The 27,752-nt window shown below is 46.0% G+C and overlaps 1 protein-coding gene across 1 annotated transcript; it reads right to left on the bottom strand.

Annotated features, from left to right (window-relative positions):
* Window positions 1-4,258: 4,258 nt before the first annotated feature.
* LOC148513665 (uncharacterized) lies at window positions 4,259-27,309 on the bottom strand. Its single transcript, XM_088481548.1, has 7 exons — window positions 27,295-27,309; window positions 26,158-26,236; window positions 21,452-21,775; window positions 19,152-19,290; window positions 5,192-5,227; window positions 4,707-4,797; window positions 4,259-4,605 (listed from the first exon to the last, which is right to left on the bottom strand). Exons 1-7 carry the CDS (start codon window positions 27,307-27,309, stop codon window positions 4,510-4,512), a joined length of 780 nt encoding a protein of 259 aa, XP_088337674.1. The 3' UTR covers window positions 4,259-4,509.
* Window positions 27,310-27,752: the final 443 nt, after the last annotated feature.

The raw sequence follows: 27,752 nt of genomic DNA, 5'->3' as shown, positions 1-27,752 counted from the left end.
TGGAGACACGAATGGTGCTGGAAAAGACGCTGCAGCAATGGTGCTGGAGAGACATAGGGGAGGATGAGGGTTGAGGCTGAAGCAATACAGGTGAGGATGAGAAATTCATGTGGGGATGAGACTGGAGAGACACAGGAGGGGTGAGTCAATGGGTGACCAGCCTGTACCTACTTGGGAAGGAAGGGGGTAGAACAAGAACATGAGTCCTGGACCCCAAGGCTTCTGTTGCCGGCCCTGCTTGCAGTTGTCATCTCTGCATTGTCCTTGTACTGCAGGTTCAGAGATGTATCTAAAGCCCGGTACACACGGAACGATATGCTCACTGAGTGATATCTTAGAAAGTTCCCTTGAACTTAGTGCAGGTCAAACTATATTGGGTGTACACTCTGATAGATATCTTTCAGTGAAGTCGTCCCGCCACATCTCTGATCAGGCAATTCTTGACAAGATTGGAATGCATTTACGGATGACGAGATATATCGTTATCGTCCAGCAGGAGTGCGCATCGTTGGTTGTTCACTGCATGCACACGGAACGATATATTGTTGAACGTTATCGTTCAAAGATATCTGCTCGTGCATTCACCTTTTAGGTGTTGCCTGAGTGACCAGCCAGTTGAGAATAGGGCATGTTGCAGGTACAGTGGCGCCAGAGCCGTAACAAGACTTTTTGGTACCCTGTGCCAGAGAGAGCATTGGCGACCCCTTTTTTTTTTTTTAAATAAGGACATAAGAGAGTGCACCTGAAAGAGGGCCATGGCATCATGGGGGAAGTGCCAGGGAAGACATAGGGGAGGCCAGGAGATGGTGGGGATAAAAGAAGAGGAGGCTACAAGTGAGAATGATAATAGACATGAAAATTGATAGGCACCACACACCGTCCCCTGCCCTGTGCCATGGCACTGGTCGCACTACCCTAGTTACGGCCCTGAGTGACTCATCCTAATGAACACTACCTGCACCCACTGTGTGTATGTGACCCTGGGGGAGATGTACTAAGCTCTGAAGAGTAATAAACTGCCAGCCACTCGGCTCTCAACTGTCATGTTATAGGCTGTGGGCCATATAAAATTACCCGTGATAATTTCGCAGCTGTCGGCGTGTACTTTTTGCCGACTTCGCGTGTTTTGGACGTGTGAACTTTTCGTGTGCAGCCCCGCTATTCGCCCTATTCAATGCCAGAGGACGCGAAAATGGGTTCGGCGTAACGCAAACAGGTGAAAAGTGCTGTCAAATTTGGGGAAATCAGCCTGACACCCCCCAAAAGATGCACTGACATGGGGGATTAATCTAGATGCCCCCGATTAGCCCTACTGAAGCTGTTTGGGCTACTTAAGTGCTGTCAATTCGCCAAAATAGCGTCTTTGCACAAGTGGTGAAGAATAGCATTAAGCTGGGTTTTTTTGGTGAATATAAGTAGACCTGTCAAATTTGGGGTACTTGAAAATGGGTGCAAGCATAATTCCATATCGCTAAAGTCAAGTTTTAAGTGCCGCAAAAAACGCACCTTCAGCAAACACCTGCAATTTTTTTTTAAAAAAAACCTCACCCACTCTTGCAGACCCTCCACAAGTATATTTTGCTAGTTTTTGCATTTGTACCCCCACTTTGTACTTTTTCGCCCCCATTTTCAAAGTACTTTTTTAGGGTGGTTACTTTTTTTTTTTGGACTGTTATTCTAAGGGTGCAGAGTGGTTTCCGCACCTTTGCACCCCAAAACCTCAATTCTGCACTTTTTCCGCCGGGTATTCATAAGCGAAACTTTTTCTCCTGTTACATTGCATTGACTTTCCACGTACGCGAAAAGTCTTTGCAATTGATTACGGCGAATAGTTTCCGTCTGGCGAAAAGACTCAATCGGTGATACATTTTCACCGATGATGGCTTTTCGCACCTAATTGAATATGGCCCTGTGTTTGAAAAATGACAGTTGGGAGCTGATTGGCTGGTGGTTTATCACACTCCTCCACTTTATCACTTTTAAGAGCTTAGTACATCTGGCCCCAGGTCACTTGAAAGATTAAACTACTGTAGTACAAATCAGAAAGGTGATGTTGCTCTAGGAAGAGCACATACTGTATGTTGTGTTTTTTACTCAATGGGCTAATGCTATTGTGGACTAAATATCAATAGTCTTGGTCACCTGTATGTTTCGCTATGCCTAAAGGGCTCATACTGTATATAGAAGATGATCAGCTTCAAATATAATGGCTAGAACACTGTTCTGTGGTGGCATGAATGGTCCCTGTAGCCCTGTATGGTACTGTACTTGTTGTACATTCCTCCTGTAAAGGGCTCCTTGTGCCATATACTGTCACCACATGCATAAAGGGTCCGGCAATCTCTGTACTGCTCTGTGTGTGTGTGTGTGTGTGTGTGTGTGTGTGTGTGTGTGTGTGTGTGTGTATTAGTATAGATTGTAAGCTTGCGAGCAGGGCCTTCCTACCTATGTTATTACCCAGTTTTGTTCTATTAATGCTTACAATTGTAAAGCGCAACGGAATATGCTGCGCTATATAAGAAACTGTTAATAATAATAATAAAATATTATATATATATATATATATATATATATATACACACACACACACACACAGTCAGGTGCATAAATATTGGGACATTGACAGAATTTTCATATTTTGGCCTCTATTCACCACCACAATGGCTTTGAAATGAAACAAACAAGATGTGCTTTAATTGCAGACTTTCAGATTTAATTTGAGGGTAATTACATTAAAATCAGGTGAACGGTGTAGGAATTACAACAGTTTCTATATGTGCCTCCCACTTTTTAAGGGGCCAAAAGTAATGGGGCTATCAACTCAAAAGCTATTTCATGGACAGGTGTGGGCTATTCCCTCATTATTTCATTATCAATTAAGCAGGTAAAAGGTCTGGAGTTGATTCTAGGTGTGACATTTGCATTTGGAATCAGTTGCTGTCGACTCTCAATATGAGATCCAAAGAGCTGTCACTATCAGTGAAGCAAGCCATCATTAGGCTGAAAAATCAAAACAACCCATCAGAGAGATAGAAAAACATTAGGTGTGGCCAAATCAACTGTTTGGAACATTCTTAAAAAGAAAGGACGCATCGGAGAGCTCAGCAACACCGGAAGACCATGGAAAACAACTGTGGTGGATGACAGAAAAATTATTTCCCTGGTGAAGAAAAACCCCTTCACAACAGTTGGTCAAATCAAGAACACTATCCAGGAGGTAGGTGTATATGTGTCAAAGTCAACAATCAAGAGAAGACTTCACAAGAGTGAATATAGAGGGTTCACCACAAGTTGTAAACCATTGGTGAGACACAAAAACAGGAAGACCATATTAGAGTTTGCCAAACAACATCTAAAAAAGCCATTACAGTTCTGGAACAACATCCTATGGACAGATGAGACAAAGATCAACTTGTAACAGAGTGATGGGAAGAGAAGAGTATGGAGAAGGAAAGGAATTGCTCATGATCCAAAACATACCACCTCATCAGTGAAGCATGGTGGTGGTAGTGTCATTGCGTGGGCATGTATGGCTGCCAATGGAACTGGTTCCCTTGTATTGATGATGTGACTGCTGACAAAAGCAGCAGAATGAATTCTGAAGTGTTTCGGGCAATATTATGTGCTCATATTCAGTCAAACTCTTCAGAACTCATTGGACGGCGCATCACAGTGCAGATGGACAATGACCCGAAGCATACTGCAAAAGCAACCAAAGAGTTTTTTAAGGCTAAAAAGTGGAATGTTATGCAATGGCCAAGTCAATCCCCTGACCTGATTCCGATCGAGCATGCATTTCACTTGATGAAGACAAAACTGAAGGGAAAATGCCCCAAGAACAAGCAGGAACTGAAGACATTTGCAGTAGAGGCCTGGCAGAGCATCACCAAGGATGAAACCCAGCGTCTGGTGATGTCTATGCGTTCCAGACTTCAGGCTGTAATTGCCTGCAAAGGATTTGCTACAAAGTATTCAAAAGTGAAAGTTAGATTTAGGATTGTTTAGTTTGTCAAATTACTTTTGACCCCTTAAAAAGTGGGAGGCACATATAGAAACCGTTGTAATTCCTACACCGTTCACCTGATTTGGATGTAATTACCCTCAAATTAAATCTGAAAGTCTGCAGTTAAAGCACATCTTGTTTGTTTCATTTCACAGCCATTGTGGTGGTGAATAGAGGCCAAAATATGAAAATCCTGTCAATGTCCCAGTATTTATGCACCTGACTGTATGTATATACACATACACTATTGCACCTATATGGGTTTGGTGATCAAATTAAAAAAAGAAGCTAATAAAATTAATAGAAATTAGATTGTATGCTCTTGGGCCTCTGTGACTGATGGGCCTGAATACAGTTATGTAACAGTACAGTGCTGCATATAGGATGACTGTTATATGTTTGGGGTCTAGATCTATGCAATAAACAATACGCGGCACATCCTCTAGTGTACAAATCCTTTGCTAAAGACTAAATACCAGGATTGGCCTTCTGAGACTACTGTAACATCACATGATTGTTGCATATACAGTGGAATGATTTCTGGGGAGTTTTTGTAAGGAGGGCTTTGGTATTAGTTCTAGCTCCACATAGGATACTGTGTCCTGCAAAATGAAATGGTGGAAAAAAAAATAAAATCAGAATTATTTGCATGCCACTCTATCCAACGCCAGTAGAGGGCGACATTGCAGTCACTAATACTTACTGTGTCCATATGTGGAATACCCATGTTGGAATTTAAATTCTCTGTGAGTGAAAAATTTTCAGACCTTTCTCTGTCTGTAATATACAGAACACACAAGCAGGCTTTCAGAAGGCAATTTGTCTATATGCACACATACATGTATAGTGATATTTTTCAGCCGGAACCTCTCTATATAAATATTTTATAGTTCCTTTAGAGTGCCTTTCTCTAAATAATATAAATATATATATATCTTTTTTTTTTTCTATAGCATCACCCGCAGTTCCTAAACACAATTTTCTACAAAAATAGCCATGTCTATATATAATATAATATATATTTCTGAATCTGTTTATTAGCTAGCCGACTCTCACACATGCATATTTCCAGAGACTGGCCTGGTTAAGCCATAAATTATTATTGTCTCCATATATATATATAATATATATAGGCTCCTATTAGGCATTTAACGATTGTTACTGTATACAAGTGAGTAGAAACATAATTTACCTCTGACATCTGGATGTAGGGTTGATCTTTTTCTAAAGAAGGCATAGAAAAAAACCGTAGAAGGTATAATTATTTAAATACAATGCACTAAGCTTCAAAGTGGCAGTAAGAGGGCACAAGTGGTTTGGGGAGGGTGGGGACTGGGGCAGATGTCGGGAAGCTTGTACAATTGGGGTGGGGGTGGCCTTGATCATAAGTCACATAAGGCTAGCCAGGGGATTGAACAGATTTTTGTTTTGTACTATTTTTTATTTTTTTTTCATTATTCATTTAAATTTTTTGTTTTTTTGTTTTGTAACCCTGGGAGCCCTTTCAGGGTCTTATAACTGTTGGCCGCCTTAAAGGTCCTTCCTCAGGCCAGTGAGGTAGCGTGACACCGATAATGACTGCTTGCTCTGTACTGATGGGCTCACTGATAGGGGTGGAGGGCAGTGACAGGCGGTGAGCTCAATAGCAGGGGAGGCACACATATATACAAACTGTTTTTATATCAAAACACTGGAGCATGACAGAGGGAGTATGACGGGAACCTACCCTGACCGCAAGTCCCTGGTGGAGGGCTATCTGGGTATACTGCTGGCATTTGTGTGTATACTGTATATCACTACAGTAACTGTTTTTTTATATATGGTTACTTTTGTGTGATATGTAACTTATTGGCAGATCCTGTGATGGTAATCAGTGGCTGTAGTGTGCAAAGAAGATTAGCCCACACGGCAGATAACTTATGCTGGGCATACACTATACAATTTATGGGGCCTATCTGCCAAATATCAGTGGATCGCCACAATAATTGTAGTGTGTGTGGCTGACCGATGCTAAAATATCGATCGGTCATGCCGGATCGTCCAGCATGCCTGTCCGATGCGATATTCTGTAAGTTAAATGTTGGCGGCATTGAGCAGTGTATGCCCAGCAGCTGCCGACTGACAGACATTTACCCTGTTCCTTCACAGGGAAGGAACGAGGAAATGTTTCCTCCACAGGGGCGGAGGGCAGATATCTGAGCCAGTACACTCTGTGATATCTCAGTGTATGCCTCCGATATCTGCGGGCTGGCTTATAAAATGTCTGTGGGTCTCGGAGGCATTTTATCTGGCAGTGCATGCCCAGGGACTGGTCTTTAGTCAGGGACTGGTTCATGAAGCAGGTGCAGGATCACGCAGGGTTATTGATCGAGTGCTGCGGGTACGCAATGCAATATCTGCTGGTGCAGCCGGGAGCATATGGGGTTAATGCTGGTTGTTGTAGTGCACCTACATACACACACACACACACACACACAGAGCAGTGGGATGTATATAATGGTGATGAGACGGTGGTATTTGGGGTCTCTGGCATATAGTAAATGGTCTCCGTGTGTGTACAGTATCCTGGGGCCATGTCGCACACTGATTGACGTCCGCCCAGACCGTGGGGGAGCCGCTGCTTGGAGAACACAGTGTTGTTGCCTTTTTAAGGTAAATGATTTGTATATTTTTGTCCCTGAGGAAAATCACTAAACATAACTGAACTGTCGGAATAAATTTGTGAACGTGGTGTGTTGCTATGAAGTCCGGGGAGTGCCGCCCTATGTGGTGATGAGTTAAAAAGGTTTCTTTTCTGGGAGTGCACCCAGGCACTTACATACAATAAGGAGGAGTACCGGCCATCTAGAGAGAGAGTTAGAATGCCAGAACGGTAGCCGGATGAGGGGTCGATAGACAAAAGGCTGATGTGCAAAATGTTGACAGGTTCAAATGGTCGACACACCAATGGTTGCCACTAGAAAGGTTGACATTATTTTATTTGTTTTTCCAACATTTTCAAGGTTAGGGTTAGGCACTAGGGTGAGGGTTAGGTGTAAAATAAAAAACGTGTCGACCAATATTGTGCCAACCATATGTGTGTCGATCATCAGTCCCGCCTGCCTCCAAATGTGCATCACTCCCCCTGCTGTGCCGATCTGGTATGATTAATGGTCACAAAGGCACCCTTACACACCCTAATGTAGGACCTGTTTCAGAGGTGGACACTGTTGTGTACGCTCTTGCATCTGTTGCTGGAGTCACGGCCCCAACACTACCCCTAGGAGGTATATTAACTACAGTGAGAGTTTTTAGAAGAGATGTTGCCCATAGCAACCAATCAGATTCTACTTAACATTTAACTAGCACCTTCTAGAAGACAGAAAAGACGTTGTAGCTCTCAACCTATGTGGAAGAATATTACAGTGGTGTTTACAATTTCCCCCTTATGTAGTATGAGTCCAGATATACATCAAACCATAAATGCCTGGTATTAAAGCAGATGTGAATGGTGACTCTCTAAACTGGTAATAGGTCAATTGGAAAACTAGAGACAGTATACTGAATTATGTGTGTTATATGGTAGTATGGAAGTATACTAGTACAAATAGTCTAAAAACAATGGTATTTTATTGGGTCATACGCTACACCAAAGTGAGCCAGAAAACATGCACATGCAGAATGATGTCAGTGTCATTCAGTTCAGAATGTGGGACAAACTTATAGGAAGTTGCAATCCGGACTTTAAATGTTAGTAATGCAGTGGATGGCTGGATAAGTAATGTCCAAAGATGAAGAATGGGGGGGGGGGGGGGAGCGTTGTGAGTTGTTCAATTGTGGCGTCCCGCTAGCTGTAACTCTGTGAAGGTTGAAAGTTAGAATATAGGTGCCCGGGGTGAACTTCTGTGGGTCAGGAGGTACGTTGTGTGTGCTGTAGGGGAGAGGCAGTCTCGCTGCAGCGCGTGTGTCACTCACCGGCACAAGCGCCGGATGGAGCCTGACTGAACAGGCCGCCTCCGGCGGATCGTGTCTGGGTGTGCGCTGTGGTACGAGGAGGAGGCAGAACGGCCCCACCGCTCGTTAGAGTAGTGTGCCGCGTGTCTCCTACTGTAGACTGGGGACTTACCTCTCTACCCTAGAGGGCACCGCTCCTGCCCTGACGGCTCCTGTTCGGCTATCCGTATTACTTGCTTCCTGGGTTGGTTACGTGACTGGAGGGTTCTTCAAGTATTGTTGTCCTGATGAACGATGTAAATCTTCGACAATAGTGTCGGATTCTTACAATGTGCACGCTGGTCTGGGGTCTTTGGTAGTAGCAAATACAGGTAAATAAAAAGCTTGTTATGCAGTGGTCACCAACGCGTTTCAGCCTTTAAGGCCTTTTTCAAGGAGGTAATGATTGAAATGGTAGAGTCTGAATAAGTATTCTTGGGGCGGTCTTAACATATGCAAAACCACCTGTGATGATTGGTGAGACGTGTAGACATTCTGGATTAGTGCAAACTGCTGTCAATCATTCACTCTGACAAAGTGGCAGTGTGTATGACTGCTTAATCTCCCATTACCATTTAAGAATAGATCTACTAACACTTCAGTGATCATCTGTACTGTTATCCACTGTGTAGCGGAGAAAGATGACCAATAAATAAACATTAACCACTTGCCTGGGTCAGTCGTATCAGATATGACCATACCAGACTGGGCTTTACCTGACATGGTCGTATCTGATACGACCAGTCAGGAATGCCCACTGGGTGGCTGTGGGAAGCTAATCTTCCCACAGCCGCCTATATCAGAGGGACCTACGGGTCCCTCTCCACCCGCGGCTGCCTCTCCAGCGTGTACCGATCACTGCTGGCCACAGTGATCGGGCACCTGGTAGCAGTCCCCTTCAAGCATGGTTGACTTTCATTGTAGCAGCAGCCACGGCTCCTGCGGAGTCCCGATCACTGTGGCCAGCAGTGATCGGGATGCTAGCATCACCCCCCGCGGCGCGGCAGCAAGGCAGCTGTTACCTCAATGGCTGTAAGCACCTCCGGCTCCTGGAAGCCAGTCGCGATGCTACTCTGAACAGCAGACTCCGGCCGGCGGCATCCCACTCTCCATGCGGCCGCAAGGGCTCCTCCTCCACAGAAAGCAGCAGCCGCGGCTCCTGGAAGCCGGCCATGGCTGCTGCTGTGTCCATCCGCCAGCACCCTCACCTCCCCCATTTGGCTGCTCTCTTGCAGGCAGCTATTTCCTCCTGGCTGGGGGCAGCCATACCTCCTCCTCATTCCTCCCGGCCAGGAGCAGCTCCGCCTCATCTGCCCCTCTCTTGTGCCCGATCACTGCTGGCCACAGTGATCGGGCAGTAAAGAAACAGTAAATATAATGCATGCAGTGGATGTATGTATAAAATATATCCCCCGGCTCTCAAAAGGGGTCTCCTTTATTCACAACTGTTGAGGGCTGTAAGGATTACTTCCCATAATGAGGATCTTCACATGGCACTTCAGGAAATGGGACAAAAATTTATACAGAGAGGATATAATAGACGTGAAGTTAATGAAGCAATTGACAAATGCATGGCTCTCAAACGAGAGGACCTGTTAACTACTAAACCGAAAAAAGAGGTGCTAGACAGGTTATTATTTCCAATGACTTACTCATTATCTTCTGGCTTCATCCGTAACAAATTGGACAAGTTCCAGACTTATCTAGATCTACATAGTTTTAAAAGGAAATTGACACTTAAGAAATTCTTCTCCACAATACCAACAGAAATAAGGAACTCGACACAACCTGAACCTTTTAAACACACTTCCCTCAAACCTCCCTCTAAGTTCTACCCCAGCTACTTACAAGGGGCACATATTAAAACGTTTACAAAAATGGTAGAAAGGGATATTGAAAAACTAGATGAATCACGACACAAACAGAGGATGAATAATCTCACCCGCAAAGAGATATTAGCAATACAAGAGCTACAAAAAACCAGCAAATCATCAAAAAACCTGCGGATAAGGGAGGAAGAATAGTACTACTGGCCAAACAAGTTTACATAAAAGAAGTGCGTAGACTGCTTAATAATGAGACAACATATTCCAGACTAAGGACAGATCCAACCATTAAATTCCAAGACCAACTCAACAAACAATTACAGAAAGGTTTACAGTTGGGGGTTCTAACAGATAAAGAATTCAAATACATACAGACACATGACCCCATTGTACCGGTATTCTATTACCTACCAAAGCTCCACAAAAATGCAGAATCACCCCCAGGAAGATCAATAATTTCAGGTATAGGTGGCCCAACCTCCAAATTGTCAGAATACCTAGATCTACTACTACAACCATACGAACAGAACCAACAGGCATATTTAAGGGACACCACATCCACCTTCAATTATCTAAAAGACATCACATGGGACGATAACTTATGGTTAGTGACAGCATAAATAACATCACTCTACTCAGTGATAGATCATAAGCAAGGCATTTCGAGTATCAACTATCATTTGGAAAAAGATCCTGACATGACAGAGGCACAATGCTATTTTACATTAGAATGTATACAATTCATATTAGAACATAACTATGTTTGGTTCGAGAACCAATTTTACCTACAACACACTGGGACTGCTATGGGCACAAGATTCGCCCCAAGTTATGCTAACTTATATATGAGTTGGTGGGAAGACCAACACATCTGGAACGATCTGGACCTTGGGGCGAATCTCGTGCTCTGGAAAATATACATAGATGACATTTTGATCATCTGAGTTGTGACTCATCACCTCTCCAAAGACTTCATAGAACGATTAAATATCAACAACAACAATCTTATATTTACAGCCACTTATAGCAGAACAAAAATAGAGTTTCTGGATCTTGAGATATACATTGAAAACAGAACCATACAAACCAGAACATTTAAGATGAAAGTAGATGTTAACAGTTTTATCTTGCATAATAGTTGACATCACCCCAGTTGGTTGAGAGCAGTACCCAAGAGTCAATATATTAGGCTGAGAAGGAACTGTTCAAGTAAGGAAGAGTTCATTAAACAAGGAAAATAACTGACAACCCAATTTATTGAAAAGAATTATGATATCACCTCACTAGGAGAAGCTGTCAAGGAAATAGAACACACAGAGAGAGACACACTCCTCCAGTATAAGGATAAGGGGAAAATCAAAGAAGACAACAAGACCTTTTTCATAACGAGTTTTTCCAAACAGTATAAATATATACAGAGAATTGTAAAGAAACATTGGCCTATACTATTAGAGGACAAAGTACTAGCAGACCACCTATCCCCCCTATCCAAACATCATTTATAGAAAGCACCAGATCTTAGATCCAAACTGGTACGTAACCATATTGCCCCCAACACCAAACGACAAATCACCTTAAATAATAATATATAGACCAAAGAATGTTTTTTTTTTTACTGTGGCAACTGCCCAGGGTGTGTTAATAGTAATAAAAGAAGTACGAAATCTATAAACACCTTTAAATCACAATACACAGACACCTCATATGAAATAAAAGACAGACTTGCATGCAATAGCAAAAGAGTGATTTACTTACTCGAATGCGGCTGTAAGAAACAATACATAGGCCGTACCATAAGACCATTAAAAGTCCGTATACATATACGTAACATAAAGAAAGGCCTGGACGATCACAACTTGCCAAAGCATTTTAAAGAATTCTATAACAGCGACCATAAATCTTTAACATTTATAGGGATATAAGAAATAAAACCCAACTGGAGAGGAGGTAACTTCATAAATCAAATAAAGATACAAGAACTTAAGTGGATGAATGAACTGAAGACATTTGCACCAATGGGTTTAAACAAAGACAATGAGGTTATGTCAATTCTATGTAAATAGTTATGCCACTATCAACTCATTTATCTCTCTACGCCAGCCTATAATAACAATATTATGAATAAACATATCCAGATTGTACTATACAACAATTAACTATTTGAGTTTTTTGGCCTATATATGAATACCTACCACATCCCAAGTGTTAGAAATAAATACACATGGAGCCATATAGAGTCTTTAACCACTTAACTGACAAATTATTTTTCCAAAAACCGCTCAGAAATTGTCGTTTTTTTATGATTGAATTAGGTCAAGAACATCTTTTATAAAACTTAACCAAAGTGATTTTTTTTTTTTTTTAACACAGTATACCATAACAATAGCAATTTTTATGGTATACTGTAATGGTAGCTATTGACAGGTGTACCATCGATGGTCAACGGGGAAACCATCAATAAAAACGTTCATTGATTATTTGAGACCACAGCAATCGATGTTGCCTTAACATCGGTTGGGGGCTGCCATCGATGTGCAGCATCGGTGCCTGTCAGCAGGGCAAAATCACTTTTTTTTTTACCATCGATGGTTTGTAAAACATCAATGGCCAGTGGCCATCCCGTGTGTGTATGTGTGTGTCATATATATATATATATATATATATATATATATATATGTGTGTGTGTGTATATATGTATATATATATATATATATATCATTCACATCCACACATACTGTGTGTGTGTATATATTATATATATATATATATATATATATATATATACTGGGTCTGTGTGTGTGTGTGTGTGTATGTATATGTATGTATGTGTATGTATATATTTTATACATACATCCACTGCATGCATTATATTTACTGTTTCTTTACTGCCCGATCACTGTGGCCAGCAGTGATCTGGCACAAGGGAGGCAGATGAGGCGGAGCTTGCCCTGGCCGGGAGGAATGAGGAGGAGGTATGGTTGCCCCCAGCCAGGAGGAAATAGCTGCCTGCAAGAGAGCAGCCAAATGGGGGAGGTGAGGGTGCTGGCGGGTGGACACAGCAGCAGCCATGGCCGGCTTCCAGGAGCCGCGGCTGCTGCTTTCTGTGGAGGAGGAGCCCTTGCGGCCGCATGGAGAGTGGGATGCCGCCGGCCGGAGTCTGCTGTTCAGAGTAGCATCGCGACTGGCTTCCAGGAGCCGGAGGTGCTTACAGCCATTGAGGTAACGGCTGCCTTGCAGCCGCGCCGCGGGGGGTGATGCTAGCATCCCGATCACTGCTGGCCACAGTGATCGGGACTCCGCAGCAGCCGCGGCTACAGGAGCCGTGGCTGCTGCTACAATGAAAGTCAACCACGCTGGAAGGGGGCTTGATACCGGGTGCCCGATCACTGTGGCCAGCAGTGATCGGTACACGCTGGAGAGGCAGCCGCGGGTGGAGAGGGACCCGTAGGTCCCTCTGATATAGGCGGCTGCGGGAAGATTAGCTTCCAACAGCCACCCAGTGGGCATTCCTGACTGGTCGTATCAGATACGGCCATGTCAGGTAAAGCCCAGTCTGGTATGGTTGTATCTGATACGACTGTGCCAGGCAAGTGGTTAATATGTTTATTTATTGGTCATCTTTCTCCGCTACACAGTGGATAACAGTACAGATGATCACTGAAGTGTTAGTAGATCTATTCTTAAATGGTAATGGGAGATTAAGCAGTCATACACACTGCCACTTTGTCAGAGTGAATGATTGACAGCAGTTTGCACTAATCCAGAATGTCTACACGCCTCACCAATCATCACAGGTGGTTTTGCATATGTTAAGACCGCCCCAAGAATACTTATTCAGACTCTACCATTTCAATCATTACCTCCTTGATAAAGGCCTTAAAGGCTGAAACGGGATGGAGATCACTGCATAACAAGCTTTTTATTTACCTGTATTTGCTACTACCAAAGACCCCAGACCAGCGTGCACATTGTAAGAATCCGACACTATTGTTGAAGATTTACATCGTTCATCAGGACAACAATACTTGAAGAACCCTCCAGTCACGTAACCAACCCAGGAAGCAAGCACTACGGATAGCCAAACAGGAGCCGGCATGGTAGGCGCGGTGCCCTCTAGGGTAGAGAGGCAAGTCCCCCGTCTACAGTAGGAGACACGCGGGACACTACTCTAACGAACGGTGGGGCTGTTCTGCCTCCTCCTCGGACCACAGCGCACACCCAGACACGATCCGCCGGAGGCGGCCTGTTCAGTCAGGCGCCATCCGGCGCTTGTGCCGGTGAGTGACACACGCGCTGCAGTGAGACTGCCTCTCCCCTACAGCACACACCGTACCTCCTGACCCAAAGAAGATCACCCCGGGCACCTATATTATAACTTTCAACCTTCACGGAGTTACAGTTAGTGGGACGCCGCAATTGAACAACTCACAAAACACCCCCCCCCACATTCTTCATCTTTGGACATTACTTATCCAGCCATCCACTGCATTACTAACATTTAAAGTCCGGATTATAATTTCCCATCAGTTTGTCCCACATTCTGAACTGAATGACACTGACTTCATTCTGCATGTGCATGTTTTCTGGCTCACTTTGGTGTAGCATATGACCCAATAAAATACCATTGTTTTTAGACTATTTGTACTAGTATACTGCCATACTACCCTATAACACACAGAATTCAGTATACTGTCTCTATTTTTCCAATTGACCTATTACCAGTTTAGAGAGTCACCATTCACATCTGCTTTAATACCAGGCATTTATGGTTTGATGTATATCTGGACTCATACTACATAAGGGGGAAATTGTAAACACCACTGTAATATACTTCCACATAGGTTGAGAGCTACAACGTCTTTTTCTGTTTATATGTATTGTTATAGGTGAGGGTACCTATACGTTGTCAGCAGCTTACCACCATCAGGCAAGCTCAATGCGCAGGTCTACTCTGCTCCATTAACCTTCTAGAAGATAATAGCTAGAATCTGATTGGTTGCTATGGGCAACAACACTTCTAAAAACTCTCACTTTAGTAAATATACCCCCTAGTGTAGTAGGCAGCATCTGAATGTGCATGTTTTCCATGTCTCCACAATCAAGTGAAATTATTAGCTCCACCTGTGGACCTTTTAAAATGTGTCATTGAGTAATGACTACACCTGTGCACCTGCTGGGTGACCTGGAAAATGTGACCTGTGTGGGGTCCTGAGGACCGAGTTTGAGAACCACTGATTTAGAGTATACAGTAGCAGCATTGTGCCTAGACTCTATGTAACGCATGCACTGTAGGGTTTTTCAGAGATGTTCACGCATGTGCAGTCTCACACCGGGCCGCCAGGTAATTCCACGGAGGGAACCCACTCATTTCAGACCATGCCCCTTTCTGAGGGGGCGGGGCTTAGTGGACCATATGCGGGGGTGGGGAAGGGCGCAGGGGCTTGCCTCAGATGCACACTGAATGAACTGGCCCCAGCATCAGCATGTCTTTAATCTGGCTAACGCCGGGGCCTGGAGATGCTTAGCAGTAGTACTACGGAGGGGGCGGGGCTGCCTGATGACACCTCAGAACTCTCAGCCAGTGATCAGAAGGGTCTGAAGTAAGTTGAACTGTCTGCTTCAGACTCCTCTTATCACTGGCTGAGAGGTCTGCGGAGTCATCAAGCATCAGCCCCACCCCCACCCCAGTGCACAGCCTTGTACAGCACCGCAGTCAGACTCAACGGAGCCTTTCCCTTTCTGGCTGGTGTTCATTGTAGGTAAGTGTAGCCTGGGGTAGAGGGGTGGGCACAAAATGTGGTATAGGTTTAGGGTGCACAGTGTGGAATAGGGAGTAGAGTAGGGGGTGGGGAGCACAGTGTGGGATGGGTAGCACAGTGTGGGATGGGGAGCACAGTGTGGAATAGGTAGCACAGTGTGGGATGGGGAGCACAGTGTGGAATATGGAGTAGAGTAGGGGGTGGGGAGCACAGTGTGGGATGGGTAACATAGTGGGGGATGGGTGCAGGGGATGGGCTGGGGAGCACAGTGTGGAATAGGGGCAGGGATGGGCTGGGGAGCACAGTGTGGGACGTTGGCGGGGATGGGATGGGGAGCACAGTGTGGGCTGGGGAGCACAGTGTGGGACGTTGGCGGGGATGGGATGGGGAGCACAATGTGGAATAAGGGCGGGGATGGGATGAGGAGCACAGTGTGGAATAGGGATTGGGATGGGATGGGGAGCACAGTGTGGGATGGGGAGCACAGTGTGGAATAGAGGCAGGGATGGGATGAGTAGCACAGTGTGGGACATTGGCGGGGATGGGCTGGGTAGCACAGTGTGGGCTGGGGAGCACAGTGTGGAATAGGGGCGGGGATGGTATGGGGAGCACAGTGTGGAACATTGGCGGGTATGGGCTGGGTAGCACAGTGTGGAATAGGGGCGGGGATGGGATGAGGAGCACAGTGTGGGACGTTGGCGGGGATGGGCTGGGTAGCACAGTGTGGAATAGGGGCGGGGATGGGATGGGGAGCACAGTGTGGAATAGGGGCGGGGATGGGATGGGGAGCACAGTGTGGGACATTGGCGGGGATGGGCTGGGTAGCACAGTGTGGAATAGGGGATGGGATGGGGAGCACAGTGTGGAATAGGGGCGGGGATGGGATGGGGAGTACAGTGTGGAATAGGGGCGGGATGGGATGGGGAGCACAGTGTGGAATAGGGGCGGGGATGGGATGGGGAGCACAGTGTGGAATAGGGGCGGGGATGGGATGGGGAGCACAGTGTGGAATAGAGGCGGGGATGGGCTGGGTAGCACAGTGTGGAATAGGGGCGGGGATGGGATGGGGAGCACAGTGTGGGACGCTGGCGGGGATGGGATGGGAGCATAGTGTGGGATGGGGGCGAGGATGGGATGGGGAGCATAGGGTGTAATGGGGCATGGATGGTATGGGGAGCACAGGGTGTAATAGGGACGTGGATGGGATGGGGAACACAGTATGGGATAGGTAGCACAGTGTGGAATAGTGGCGGGGATGGGATGGGGAGCATAGGGTGTAATGGGAGCATGGATGGTATGGGGAGCACAGGGTGTAATAGGGACGTGGATGGTATGTGGAGCACAGCATGGTAGGGGGGTGTGGATGGGATTGGGAGCACAGTATGGGATAGGTAGCACAGTGTGGGATGGGGAGCACAGTGTGGAATAGTGGTGGGGATGGGATGGGGAGCACAGTGTGGGATGGGGAGCACAGTATGGGATGGGTAGCACAGTGTGGGATGGGGAGCACAGTGTGGAATAGTGGCGGGGATGGGATGGGGAGCATAGGGTGTAATGGGAGCATGGATGGTATGGGGAGCACAGGGTGTAATAGGGACGTGGATGGTATGGGGAGCACAGCATGGTAGGGGGGTGTGGATGGGATTGGGAGCACAGTATGGGATAGGTAGCACAGTGTGGAATGGGGAGCACAGTGTGGAATAGTGGTGGGGATGGGATGGGGAGCACAGTGTGGGACGTTGGCGGGGATAGGATGGGAAGCACAGTGTGGGACGTTGGCGGGGATAGGATGGGGAGCACAGTGTGGGACGTTGGCGGGGATGGGATGGGGAGCACAGTGTGGGACGTTGGTGGGGATGGGCTGGGTAGCACAGTGTGGGATAGGGGCGGGGATGGGATGGGGAGCACAGTGTGGAATAGGGGAGGGGATGGGATGGGGAACACAGTGTGGAATAGAGGTGGGGATGGGCTGGGTAGCACAGTGTGGAATAGTGGTGGGGATGGGATGGGGAGCACAGTGTGGGACGCTGGCGGGGATAGGATGGGAAGCACAGTGTGGGACGTTGGCGGGGATAGGATGGGGAGCACAGTGTGGGACGTTGGCGGGGATGGGATGGGGAGCACAGTGTGGGACGTTGGTGGGGATGGGCTGGGTAGCACAGTGTGGGATAGGGGCGGGGATGGGATGGGGAGCACAGTGTGGAATAGGGGAGGGGATGGGATGGGGAACACAGTGTGGAATAGAGGTGGGGATGGGCTGGGTAGCACAGTGTGGAATAGGGGCGGGGATGGGATGGGGAGCACAGTGTGGGACGCTGGCGGGGATGGGATGGGGAGCATAGTGTGGGATGGGGGCGAGGATGGGATGGGGAGCATAGGGTGTAATGGGGGCATGGATGGTATGGGGAGCACAGGGTGTAATAGGGACGTGGAAGGGATGGGGAGCACAGTATGGGATGGGGAGCACAGTATGGGATGGGTAGCACAGTGTGGGATGGGGAGCACAGTGTGGAATAGTGGCGGGGATGGGATGGGGAGCATAGGGTGTAATGGGAGCATGGATGGTATGGGGAGCACAGGGTGTAATAGGGACGTGGATGGTATGGGGAGCACAGCATGGTAGGGGGGTGTGGATGGGATTGGGAGCACAGTATGGGATAGGTAGCACAGTGTGGAATGGGGAGCACAGTGTGGAATAGTGGTGGGGATGGGATGGGGAGCACAGTGTGGGACGTTGGCGGGGATAGGATGGGAAGCACAGTGTGGGACGTTGGCGGGGATAGGATGGGGAGCACAGTGTGGAATAGTGGTGGGGATGGGATGGGGAGCACAGTGTGGGATGGGGGCGAGGATGGGCTGGGGAGCACAGTGTGGAATAGGGGTGGGGATGGGGAGCACAGTGTGGGACGTTGGCGGGGATAGGATGGGGAGCACAGTGTGGGACGTTGGCCTGGATAGGATGGGGAGCACAGTGTGGGATGGGAGCGAGGATGGGATAGGGAGCACAGGGTGTAATGGGGGCGTGGATGGTATGGGGAGCACAGGTTGTAATGGGGGCGTGGATGGTACGGGGAGCACAGAGTGGGAGGGGGGCGTGGATGGGATGGGAAGCACAGTGTGTAATGGGGGCCTGGATGGTATGGGGAGCATAGGGTGTAATGGGGGCGTGGATGGTATGGGGAGCACAGCGTGGGAGGGGGGCGTGGATGGGATGGGGAGCACAGTGTGGGAGGGGGGGTGTGGATGGGATGGGTAGCACAGTGTGGGATGGGGTGGGGGAGCACAGTGCAGGATGGGAGTGGGGATGGGGTGGGGAGTATGCATGTATTTGTGTGTGTGTGTGTATGTATATACTGTGTCAGTTTTTCAGCGGCCCCTAACACTGCATTCCCCTGGGGGCCCTTCTTGTCCCAGTCCGACACTGCCGCTGAGTGCAACATTTCAGGCAACTCAGTATCAGATCCAATTTGTCTTAGAAATCTCAGACAGTAATCTATGGACTATTCCTGGGTAACATTGACATTGTCCGGATTTAGATATCTATTGTGCGTCACATTGATGTAGATTAAGTTACTGGTTATAGTGAAGTACCTGCATTGTCCCGCTAAGCAGCGACTTGATGTGGTGCCAGTCACTATAATGAGGGTGATCAGCAGCACTGCTGCGGTTCCTATTGTTAGAATAATTCTGTATGAAACGGGCAATGCCGGAACAGACTTCTCCTCTTTACCTGGAAATGAAAATAAGAAGTTCCTGAGATGCATTAACAAGTGCTGCAGTTTCATACGGACACTACACCTGTAAGATCAGCTCATAGACCGCTCCATCTGAAAAGCCGGACGGTACTCCCATCTAACTACACGCGGCTCACAGGTCTGTGTCTCCGCCGCTAAGCCTGCTTTAATTATTAGACCTCAAGATCTCCAGCACAGTGTGAAGCGTACTATTGACTTTACCGGATCTCCGTGTTCCTGAACTAACAAAGCCTTTCATTCTGATATTAAGTAGCAGCAAATGTTTTGCCTACATTGGTGGGATACTACAATCAGACTCGATTTGCAGCACGAGCTGAAAGATTATTGCTGAACTATTGCTCATTCTCAAGCACTGGAATAGATATAATGTATTATCTACATCAGTGGTGTCAAATTCAGGCCATCCAGCTGCAGTGGAACTACACATCCCAGTATGACCTGCCACAGTTTTAGCATGCCCTAATAGATGTGTGGTTCCACTGGGATGCAGTCAGGAAACCGACGGTCGCAATGGCGACTGTCAAATCCCGGCAAGGTACTAATGACAGGCATCGAAATCCCAATGCCTGTCATTAGACCTACGTCGGGAGCCCAACAACCAGCATACCGATTGAAGGTAAGCCGGGTGCCAGGCGCGGACAGCCGCGGGGGGGAGGGTTAGGTTAGGGGCTCCCTGGGTGGACTTAAGTTTAGGCAGCCCCCCGGGAAGGCTAGGGAAAGGGGGGGTTAGGGTTAAGCGCCCCCCTGGGAGACTTAGGTTTAGGCACTTGGAGGGGGGTTAGGCACTTGGGGGAGGGGGGGGGGAGGTTAGTTGTACTTACTTTCTTTAGCTTCGGGATTTGACCATGCTGCCGGCGGTTTATCATACTGATTCTGTTCCACTGCAGCTGGATGACCCGAGTTTGACACCACTGCTCTACATGTTTTTAGTGAACGCTGCTTCACTGACTTTTCTATTGTCCTTTTTTATTTTTATATTCATTTCATTTTATTATATTGTATTTTAATATGATATTGTGATTCTCAGAAATTCCCTATATACATTATAGTAGAAAATCGACATTTTGTGTTTATATGGAATTTCTTTTATATGGATTTTTATATTGATTTGTTACAATTAAAGGATGTTTTTTTTATAAGCTTCTTAGACTTGTTGGCTCTGAATATCTGCTGAGTGCGCAGTCTGTGATTCTTCTTTACTTTACCTCTGAGAGATGAGCCTGATCCTGCCTACCAAGATCCATTCCAGGTCCCTAGTGCCGATCACACCTGGGTCTCTCCCAGCATGTTCCCGCGCTCTGGAGATGACCACACACACACAAGCGGACAGCGATCGGTCATCTTGGGACTGCATTTTTCATCACACACCATAATAATCTGCTCAATATTGACAATCATTACCTGGCATTGCACTTTTTATTAAGCAAATTTCTGTGAGACCAAAAGATTGTATATGGCGCAGCGATGTGAGGTGGGATGTCACTTAGGGGCCTATTTGGCATTAAATATTTGCTGCATTTTCCCTGAAAACACCTGCTTTGGGGGGCTACCCACAAATATTATGTATTACCCCCAGTGTATGAAGGAGGGACCTCAGCAGATATCTCCAATCCCTCCATTTCCAACAGCAGCTGACCTTGTAGGTTTCTACGGAAGTTGTGCAGCTGTCAGATTTACCATGCTCCAGAATGTAACGCATTCCAGAGTTTGGCCGCTGCAGGTAACCATTGTAGCCTATAGGCTACACTTAGCAATATTTACAGGGAGAGGGTTTCTACAAAACCCCATCCGGCAATGGCCAAACTGCATGCGCAATAGTCCCGATAGAGGAGTGAAGAGAACGCTGATGCTTTCACTGCACTCCAAGCATATCGCAGGAACGGGCTATTTTGGACGTTAATATCGCGCCCAGGTCGCATTGAGCATGTGGTAATTGATAATTAGGCCCCAGTGTGTGGATGCGGGGAAACTGCTCCAGTTAGACGAGAAGTAGAGTGAGTGGCTCTGCAACCAGGGTTACGCATAAAAGGGCCTGAGGTATGGGAGTGTATGTACGGACTGACTCCTAGCTCACTCTGCAGGCGGAGGGACAGATCAGAAATCCACCTGTCCTTCGCCTTTTCCTAATGCATATACCTGTGTCTTGCTTCTTTTCTGCTGGTGGGGCTGATGTTGGGGGTCCGAGGTAATACTCAGCGCTGAGATCAGGATGCTCATCCACTTTGCATTTCCACAAGCCAGTGTTGTTCCTCTTTTTTTCCAGTCTATATGTTGCTCTTCGCTGTTTTATTCTAGCGAGACGTACCAGATGCTCATTTAAGGTAAACGTGAAGGTGTAGAACTGCAGCGGATGGTTAGTCCAGTTCAGGCAGAGTTGGCACAGCATGGCTCCGGACTCCGTGGGTGGACTTCCAGAGACGAAGGAGAGGGAGAGAGAGAGAGAGGGGAGACTGAAGCAACCTGAGAGGACACAGAGAGGGAATGGGTATGTAATACCAGCAGTCAGGATGCCCCCTGTCAAAATACCGACAGCGGCAACCTGACGCTCAGTATCCCGACAGGGGTCGGGTAAGTATACTAACCCTCCCCACCCTGAACCCTCCCCATTAGTGCCTAAACCTAAGCCTCTCCCATTAGTGCCTAAACCTAACCCTCTGCTTAGTGCCTAACCCCAACCCCATTTACAAGAGTTGATTTTATCCAGAACTGAATTACCAGATCCTATCACATTATGAGTCTGATTCAGAGCTGGACGGATGTGCGCAGACGCACACAAGCGGCTGTGCAAATCCGTTCATCCCAGCGCTGCGACCAAAGACGTTGCCTGGAATCGCCATCGGAACAATCGCGACTTTTGTCCCTTTGGCTGGGCTGCGGGAGCTAAAGCTTCCTGCAGCCTGGCCGGTGTCTGGTCACACAAGAGGCCAGGAATCTCCGTCTGCCGATGCAGACCCTGGCCGTGTCCCTCCTGGACAATGGATGCAACACACCTCTGTTTTCTGGGAATGGCGCCCAGGCACACCACTGCTCCACCCCCCAAACGCAGTGGCATGTCAATCATGCTGCGGCTTAGGGGGTCTGCGAGCGAGATCGCAGGCGCAGACCCCAAAATGTTGGATGAACATTAAGTTGTGCCAAATAGCGCATTAACACAAGTGGAGAAGAATAGCATTAAGCAGTATTTTTGGGTGAAAATAAGTACTCCCAGCAAATTTGGGGTACAAGAAAATTTGTGCTAGCATATTTTTAAGTTGCTAAAGTGAAGTTTTAAATCACGTAAAAAAATCCACCTGCCGCAAGCACTTCAATAAAAAAAACACCTGCCCCATACTTGGGGAGCCCCCAGAAGTCTATTTTGCTAGTTTTTAAGTTTGTCCCCCAACTTTGAACTTTTTTGCCCCCAAAATGAAAGTACTTTTTTGGGGTGTTCTAAAGTATTTTTTTTTTTTTATATTTTGATACAGTTTATCTTTGGGGAACTGTCCCAAGGGTGCAGGAGTGTTTCCTGAAGTTTCCACCCCAAATCCGCAATTCTGCACTTTTTTCCACCTGCTATTCATAGTTGAACCTTTTCCGCCGTTTACATTGCATTGACTTTTAGCGTACGCAAAAGTCTTTGGAATTGAATACAGCCGAAAATTTCCGCCTGGCGAATTGATGTCATCCGCGATACTTTTTCACGGATTCAGACTTTTCTCCTCTAATTGAATACGGCCCTTAAGCTACGGACCATTATCTATACTCTCCGAGTATCTATTTCTTATTACATGGTTTTACAACATTTATATTTTTGCATAACTCAAACAGTGAACAAGTTACCCGCCAATCCCTCTTTCCCACAGGCTAAATAAATGTGCCATAATGGTTTTAGTAACAAACTGTGTATCCCGTGTTAAATAAAGTTAGGATTGTGAGCGGTGGCGGCTTTGGAGGCGGGGCTTCAGAAGAGTCCAAAATTCAAATAGGGAAAACAAACCAACTGCCATGTCAAATGCTGCCAAACTTAGATGGCTGGGACTCACTGGCAGTTGGTGTGACTCCCCTATTTGAATTTTGGACTGCGTTGCAGCCCCACCCCTGGAGCCACCACTGGTGGACCAAGGCCGGTGGTGGGACTGTTGGACATACGAGATGAGAAACAGACTATACTTGTACACATCACTACTACACAGTATTATCCATGGCACCTGTATAAAGGGGAGTTACATACTAATAGTTACCTACACATATATTACAGCTCTGAGAGAGCTACTGAGTTAGAGGTAACCTGAAGAACTGTCTCTGCACATGAGAATTGTTCCGTTCTTTCTACATGTAAAACAAGGTGCTCTAGAACATAGAGATGAGCTAAATTACATGTCGGTTGAATTCTGGCTTTTTATAAAGGTGCGAAGTTCCATCAGTATCATCTTCTACTTCCGTCCTTTTGTTCGTTTTAGTTACATTGTATTTTGACAAGGTTGTTTTTTTTTTTTTAGCATTTTGTTTCAGTTATTTAAACCAGTTATTTAAACCTATATACAGACAGGGTCATAGTAACAAAGCGCCCCTCCCCTCCTGTGCGTGTTGGGCTCCCCTCCCACTTGCCATCGTTGGCCGGCGCCATCGTCCCAGTGAATTTGGAAAGATAGCATCAGCCGCAGAGGGGTCTCCGATTGCCAAGGGAAGTGTCAGGTATTATCTGGGTAAAACTGCATACTTGCCTACCCTCCCGATTCGTACGGGAGCCTCATGAAAATCGGGTGCTGGTCCCGGCCCCTGGAAAGGCAGGCAAGTCTCCCGATGGCTGCCGACCCCTCTGCTCCCCCCACCGCAATTTCAAGAGAGTCCCCCACAGAGGGGGTGGCTGATGACACGATTCAGCCAGATTGTCGGCAAGCATAGGTAAAAGGTGTGAGGCGCGAGGCCAACCCGGACCCAGGGGCCTGTGTGCACTGCACACCCTGTAGCCATTCTAGATACACATATGTATGCGTAATGCATGGGTATTAGAGATACCTGGGAAACACTGGGGTGCCAACATTGCCAGGGCTGGTGACGGATTCTGGTGGGGGGAGGCATGCTTTCTCTGTTTCTAATCAATTACTATTTATTTATTATTGGTTAGTTTTCCCCCAAAGTGGCTTGTAAAGGGGGTAGAATTCGGCAGGCCAAGCTGCTCAGATGGAATACGAGAAATTGATTCTTTTTTTGTAATAATACAGGTTATGGTGCATACACACGGTCAGATTTTTCTTCAGATCTGAACGATAATGATTTATAAAATCGTTCAATCGTTCATATCTGAAGGAAAATCTGACATATCTGACATGCCTGAACGATGGACGATCAACGATGCGCGTTCCCGATAGTCAGATAACGATATCTGACATCTGATGTTTTTGCAGTCAGACTTGGACGATTCCATTCATTTTTAATGCAGTCAAAAATCGTTCAAATCGTTAAAATCTTTGGTAAAATCGTTCATCTGACAGATCTGACAAATCTGACCGTGTGTATGCACCATTAAGTTGCATACACACACAACGATTTTGTTACCAACGATTTTATGAAAGATATTTATGAACGATTTTCTGTCAGATTTTTTAAAGTGTAATGAACGATTTTTATGAACTACAATTGATTTTTACATATTCCCTTAATGAAAATCGTTCAGTTGACAGGTCTGACTGAACTACAAACGTGAATGCGCATGAACGATAATCGTTCATCATGTGACTCAGAAAGTGAACGATTTTTTCAAACGATTATCATTAAACGATATCGTTTAGCGATAATCGTTCAAATAATCGTTGTGTGTGTATGCAGCTTCAGAGTTTATCTTGCTTTCGCAAATGCGCTTGAATCAGTTTCAGGTGTGAACAATCCATTGTCACACAAGCGAGAGCAATGCACGAACGCCGTGAATAGCGCTTTTTACACCATGTATCTCGTTTTAGCACAGGAAGAGCCCTCAGAGATTGTATTTTTTCTTAATGGAGCGTACACACGGTCAGATTTGTCAGACTTGTCAGATTTGTCAGATGAACGACTGAACGATTAAACGATTTGAACGATTGAACGATTTTTGACTGCATTAAAATGAATGGGATCGTCCAAGTCTGACTGCAAACCCATCAGATGTCAGATATCGTTATCTGACAAACGGGAACGCGCATCGTTGATCGTCCATCGTTCAGGCATGTCAGATATGAACGATTTTCCTTCAGATATGAACGACTGAACGATTTTTAAATCGTTATCGTCCATATCTGAAGAAAAAATCTGATCGTGTGTATGCACCATAAGTCTTTTACCTCCTTTTGAACAATAGGTACAGAAAAAAAAAAATCCTGATCCATTTTCAGTCTATTTACCTACAGTATTACTGTGTCCCAGATCAGACTGGCATATACATTTTATATATATTTTCTGCCACAATTTGCTGATATTTCCCAAATCCTGTTAGCACCTATACACTATACAGTATGCGTACTCAGATGCAATTAGAGCTTTATGGTTTTTAAGACTTCAAACATCAGACATAGCTCATAGTAAATAAAATGCATAAAAGTACAATATTGTATGTAAAAAGGTAAAATAAACAGATCCAAAATAACAGTAACATTTTGTATAAAGTGCTGATCTAGAGATCAGTGATGATCGAATTCCAGATGATGGTTAAAATACTTATGTGATATATACTATACCAAATACTGTAATTTCTTCCATAGCTTCTGATGTACATTAGCTTTTTATGCTTTAAGACTTTAGACACTGGACGTTGTGGCCCACGATGACGAATCACCGAGTACATAAAAATGTCAGTATACCCCGTAACCCCGCTCTGACACACTCCTCACCTTCACTGCCAGAAAATATCAGGAGACTGTACACCAACATGAAGCAGAAGCTCATATCTTCCCATGTCCTTGTAGAAGTCTGCGGTTACAAAATAGTTCACTCAATGTCCTTTCTTTATACTTTTCTCTGTCTTGCTTTTACTATGTCTATTCACCTGTCTCCTGTCACTGTGTCTGTATCACCTGTCTGTCTGCTGTCACTGTGTCTGTACTACCTGTCTCCTGTCACTGTGTCTGTATCACCTGTCTCCTGTCATTGTGTCTGTACTATGTGTCTCCTGTCACTGTGTCTGTATCACCTGTCTCCTGTCATTGTGTCTGTACTATGTGTCTCCCATCACTGTGTCTGTATCACCTGTCTCCTGTCATTGTGTCTGTACTACCTGTCTCCTGTCACTGTGTCTGTATCACCTGTCTCCTGTCATTGTGTCTGTACTATGTGTCTCCCATCACTGTGTCTGTATCACCTGTCTCCTGTCACTGTGTCTGTATCACCTGTCTCCTGTCACAGTGTCTGTACTACCTGTCTCCTGTCATTGTGTCTGTACTATCTGTCTCCCATCACTGTGTCTGTATCACCTGTCTCCTGTCACTGTATCACCTGTCTCCTGTCACTGTGTCTGTATCACCTGTCTGTCTCCTGTCACTGTGTCTGTATCACCTGTCTGTATCACCTGTCTCCCGTCACTGTGTCTTTATCTCCTGTCTCCTGTCACTGTGTCTGTATCGCCTGTCTCCTGTCAATGTGTCTGTACCACCTGTCTCCTGTCACTGTGTCTGTACCACCTGTCTCCTGTCAATGTGTCTGTACCACCTGTCTCCTGTCACTGTGTCTGTATCACCTGTCTCCTGTCACTGTGTCTGTACCACCTGTCTCCTGTCACTTTATCTGTATCACCTGTCTCCCGTCACTGTTTCTGTATCACCTGTCTCCTGTGTCTGTATCACCTGTCTCCCGTCACTGTGTCTGTATCACCTGTCTCCTGTGTCTGTATCACCTGTCTGTCTCCCGTCACTGTGTCTGTATCACCTGTCTCCCGTGACTGTATCACCTGTCTCCCGTGACTGTGTCTGTATCACCTGTCTCCTGTGACTGTGTCTGTATCACCTGTCTGCCAGTCACTATGTCTGTATCACCTGTCTGCCAGTCATGGTGGGTGCCTCAGACTCTGTCTGTCCATCTGCCTCATTGTTGTCTGTGTGTTTTTCCCCAGTTCTCTTCATCCAGCCCCAGGAAGAGATAAGAAGCAGAATTGTAATTTTATCTGTGACAAACAGCCCCAATATGTTGTTATATATCTCTGGTATGTCACATTGTCTCTATATATACACTCCAGATAAACCACAGAGGAAAAGGAAAGGAATTAAAGAATATGATCTGTATTTTATAAACCTTTAACTACATGTAGTAGCTGTAGCTGTAGCCACTTCCCTGTAGCACTAATGGACTTAGCGGCATATGTAATAACGAATTATATTCTTGTTCACTTGTTACGAATTTTAAATGGTGCTCCAACCAATCAGCTCCTAATTGTCATTTTTCACACATGACAGTTACAGTAGGAGCTGATTGGTCACCACTTAAAATTTGTAAC

The sequence above is a fragment of the Taudactylus pleione genome, unplaced genomic scaffold (genome assembly GCF_031769625.1).
Source record: "Taudactylus pleione unplaced genomic scaffold, aTauple2 ptg000274l, whole genome shotgun sequence".
Lineage (NCBI taxonomy): Eukaryota > Metazoa > Chordata > Amphibia > Anura > Myobatrachidae > Taudactylus > Taudactylus pleione.
This window is presented reverse-complemented; position numbering and strand designations above follow the sequence as displayed.

What these genes read in the sequence shown, in the direction of transcription:
- LOC148513665 (XM_088481548.1), bottom strand. An exon ending in GATATTTTCTGGCAGTGAAG is followed by an intron (nt 21,776 to 26,157) that starts GTGAGGAGTGTG and finishes GTGTCCTCTCAG; the next exon opens with GTTGCTTCAGTCTCCCCTCT. An exon ending in TGCTTAGCGGGACAATGCAG is followed by an intron (nt 5,228 to 19,151) that starts GTACTTCACTAT and finishes TGCCTTCTTTAG; the next exon opens with AAAAAGATCAACCCTACATC.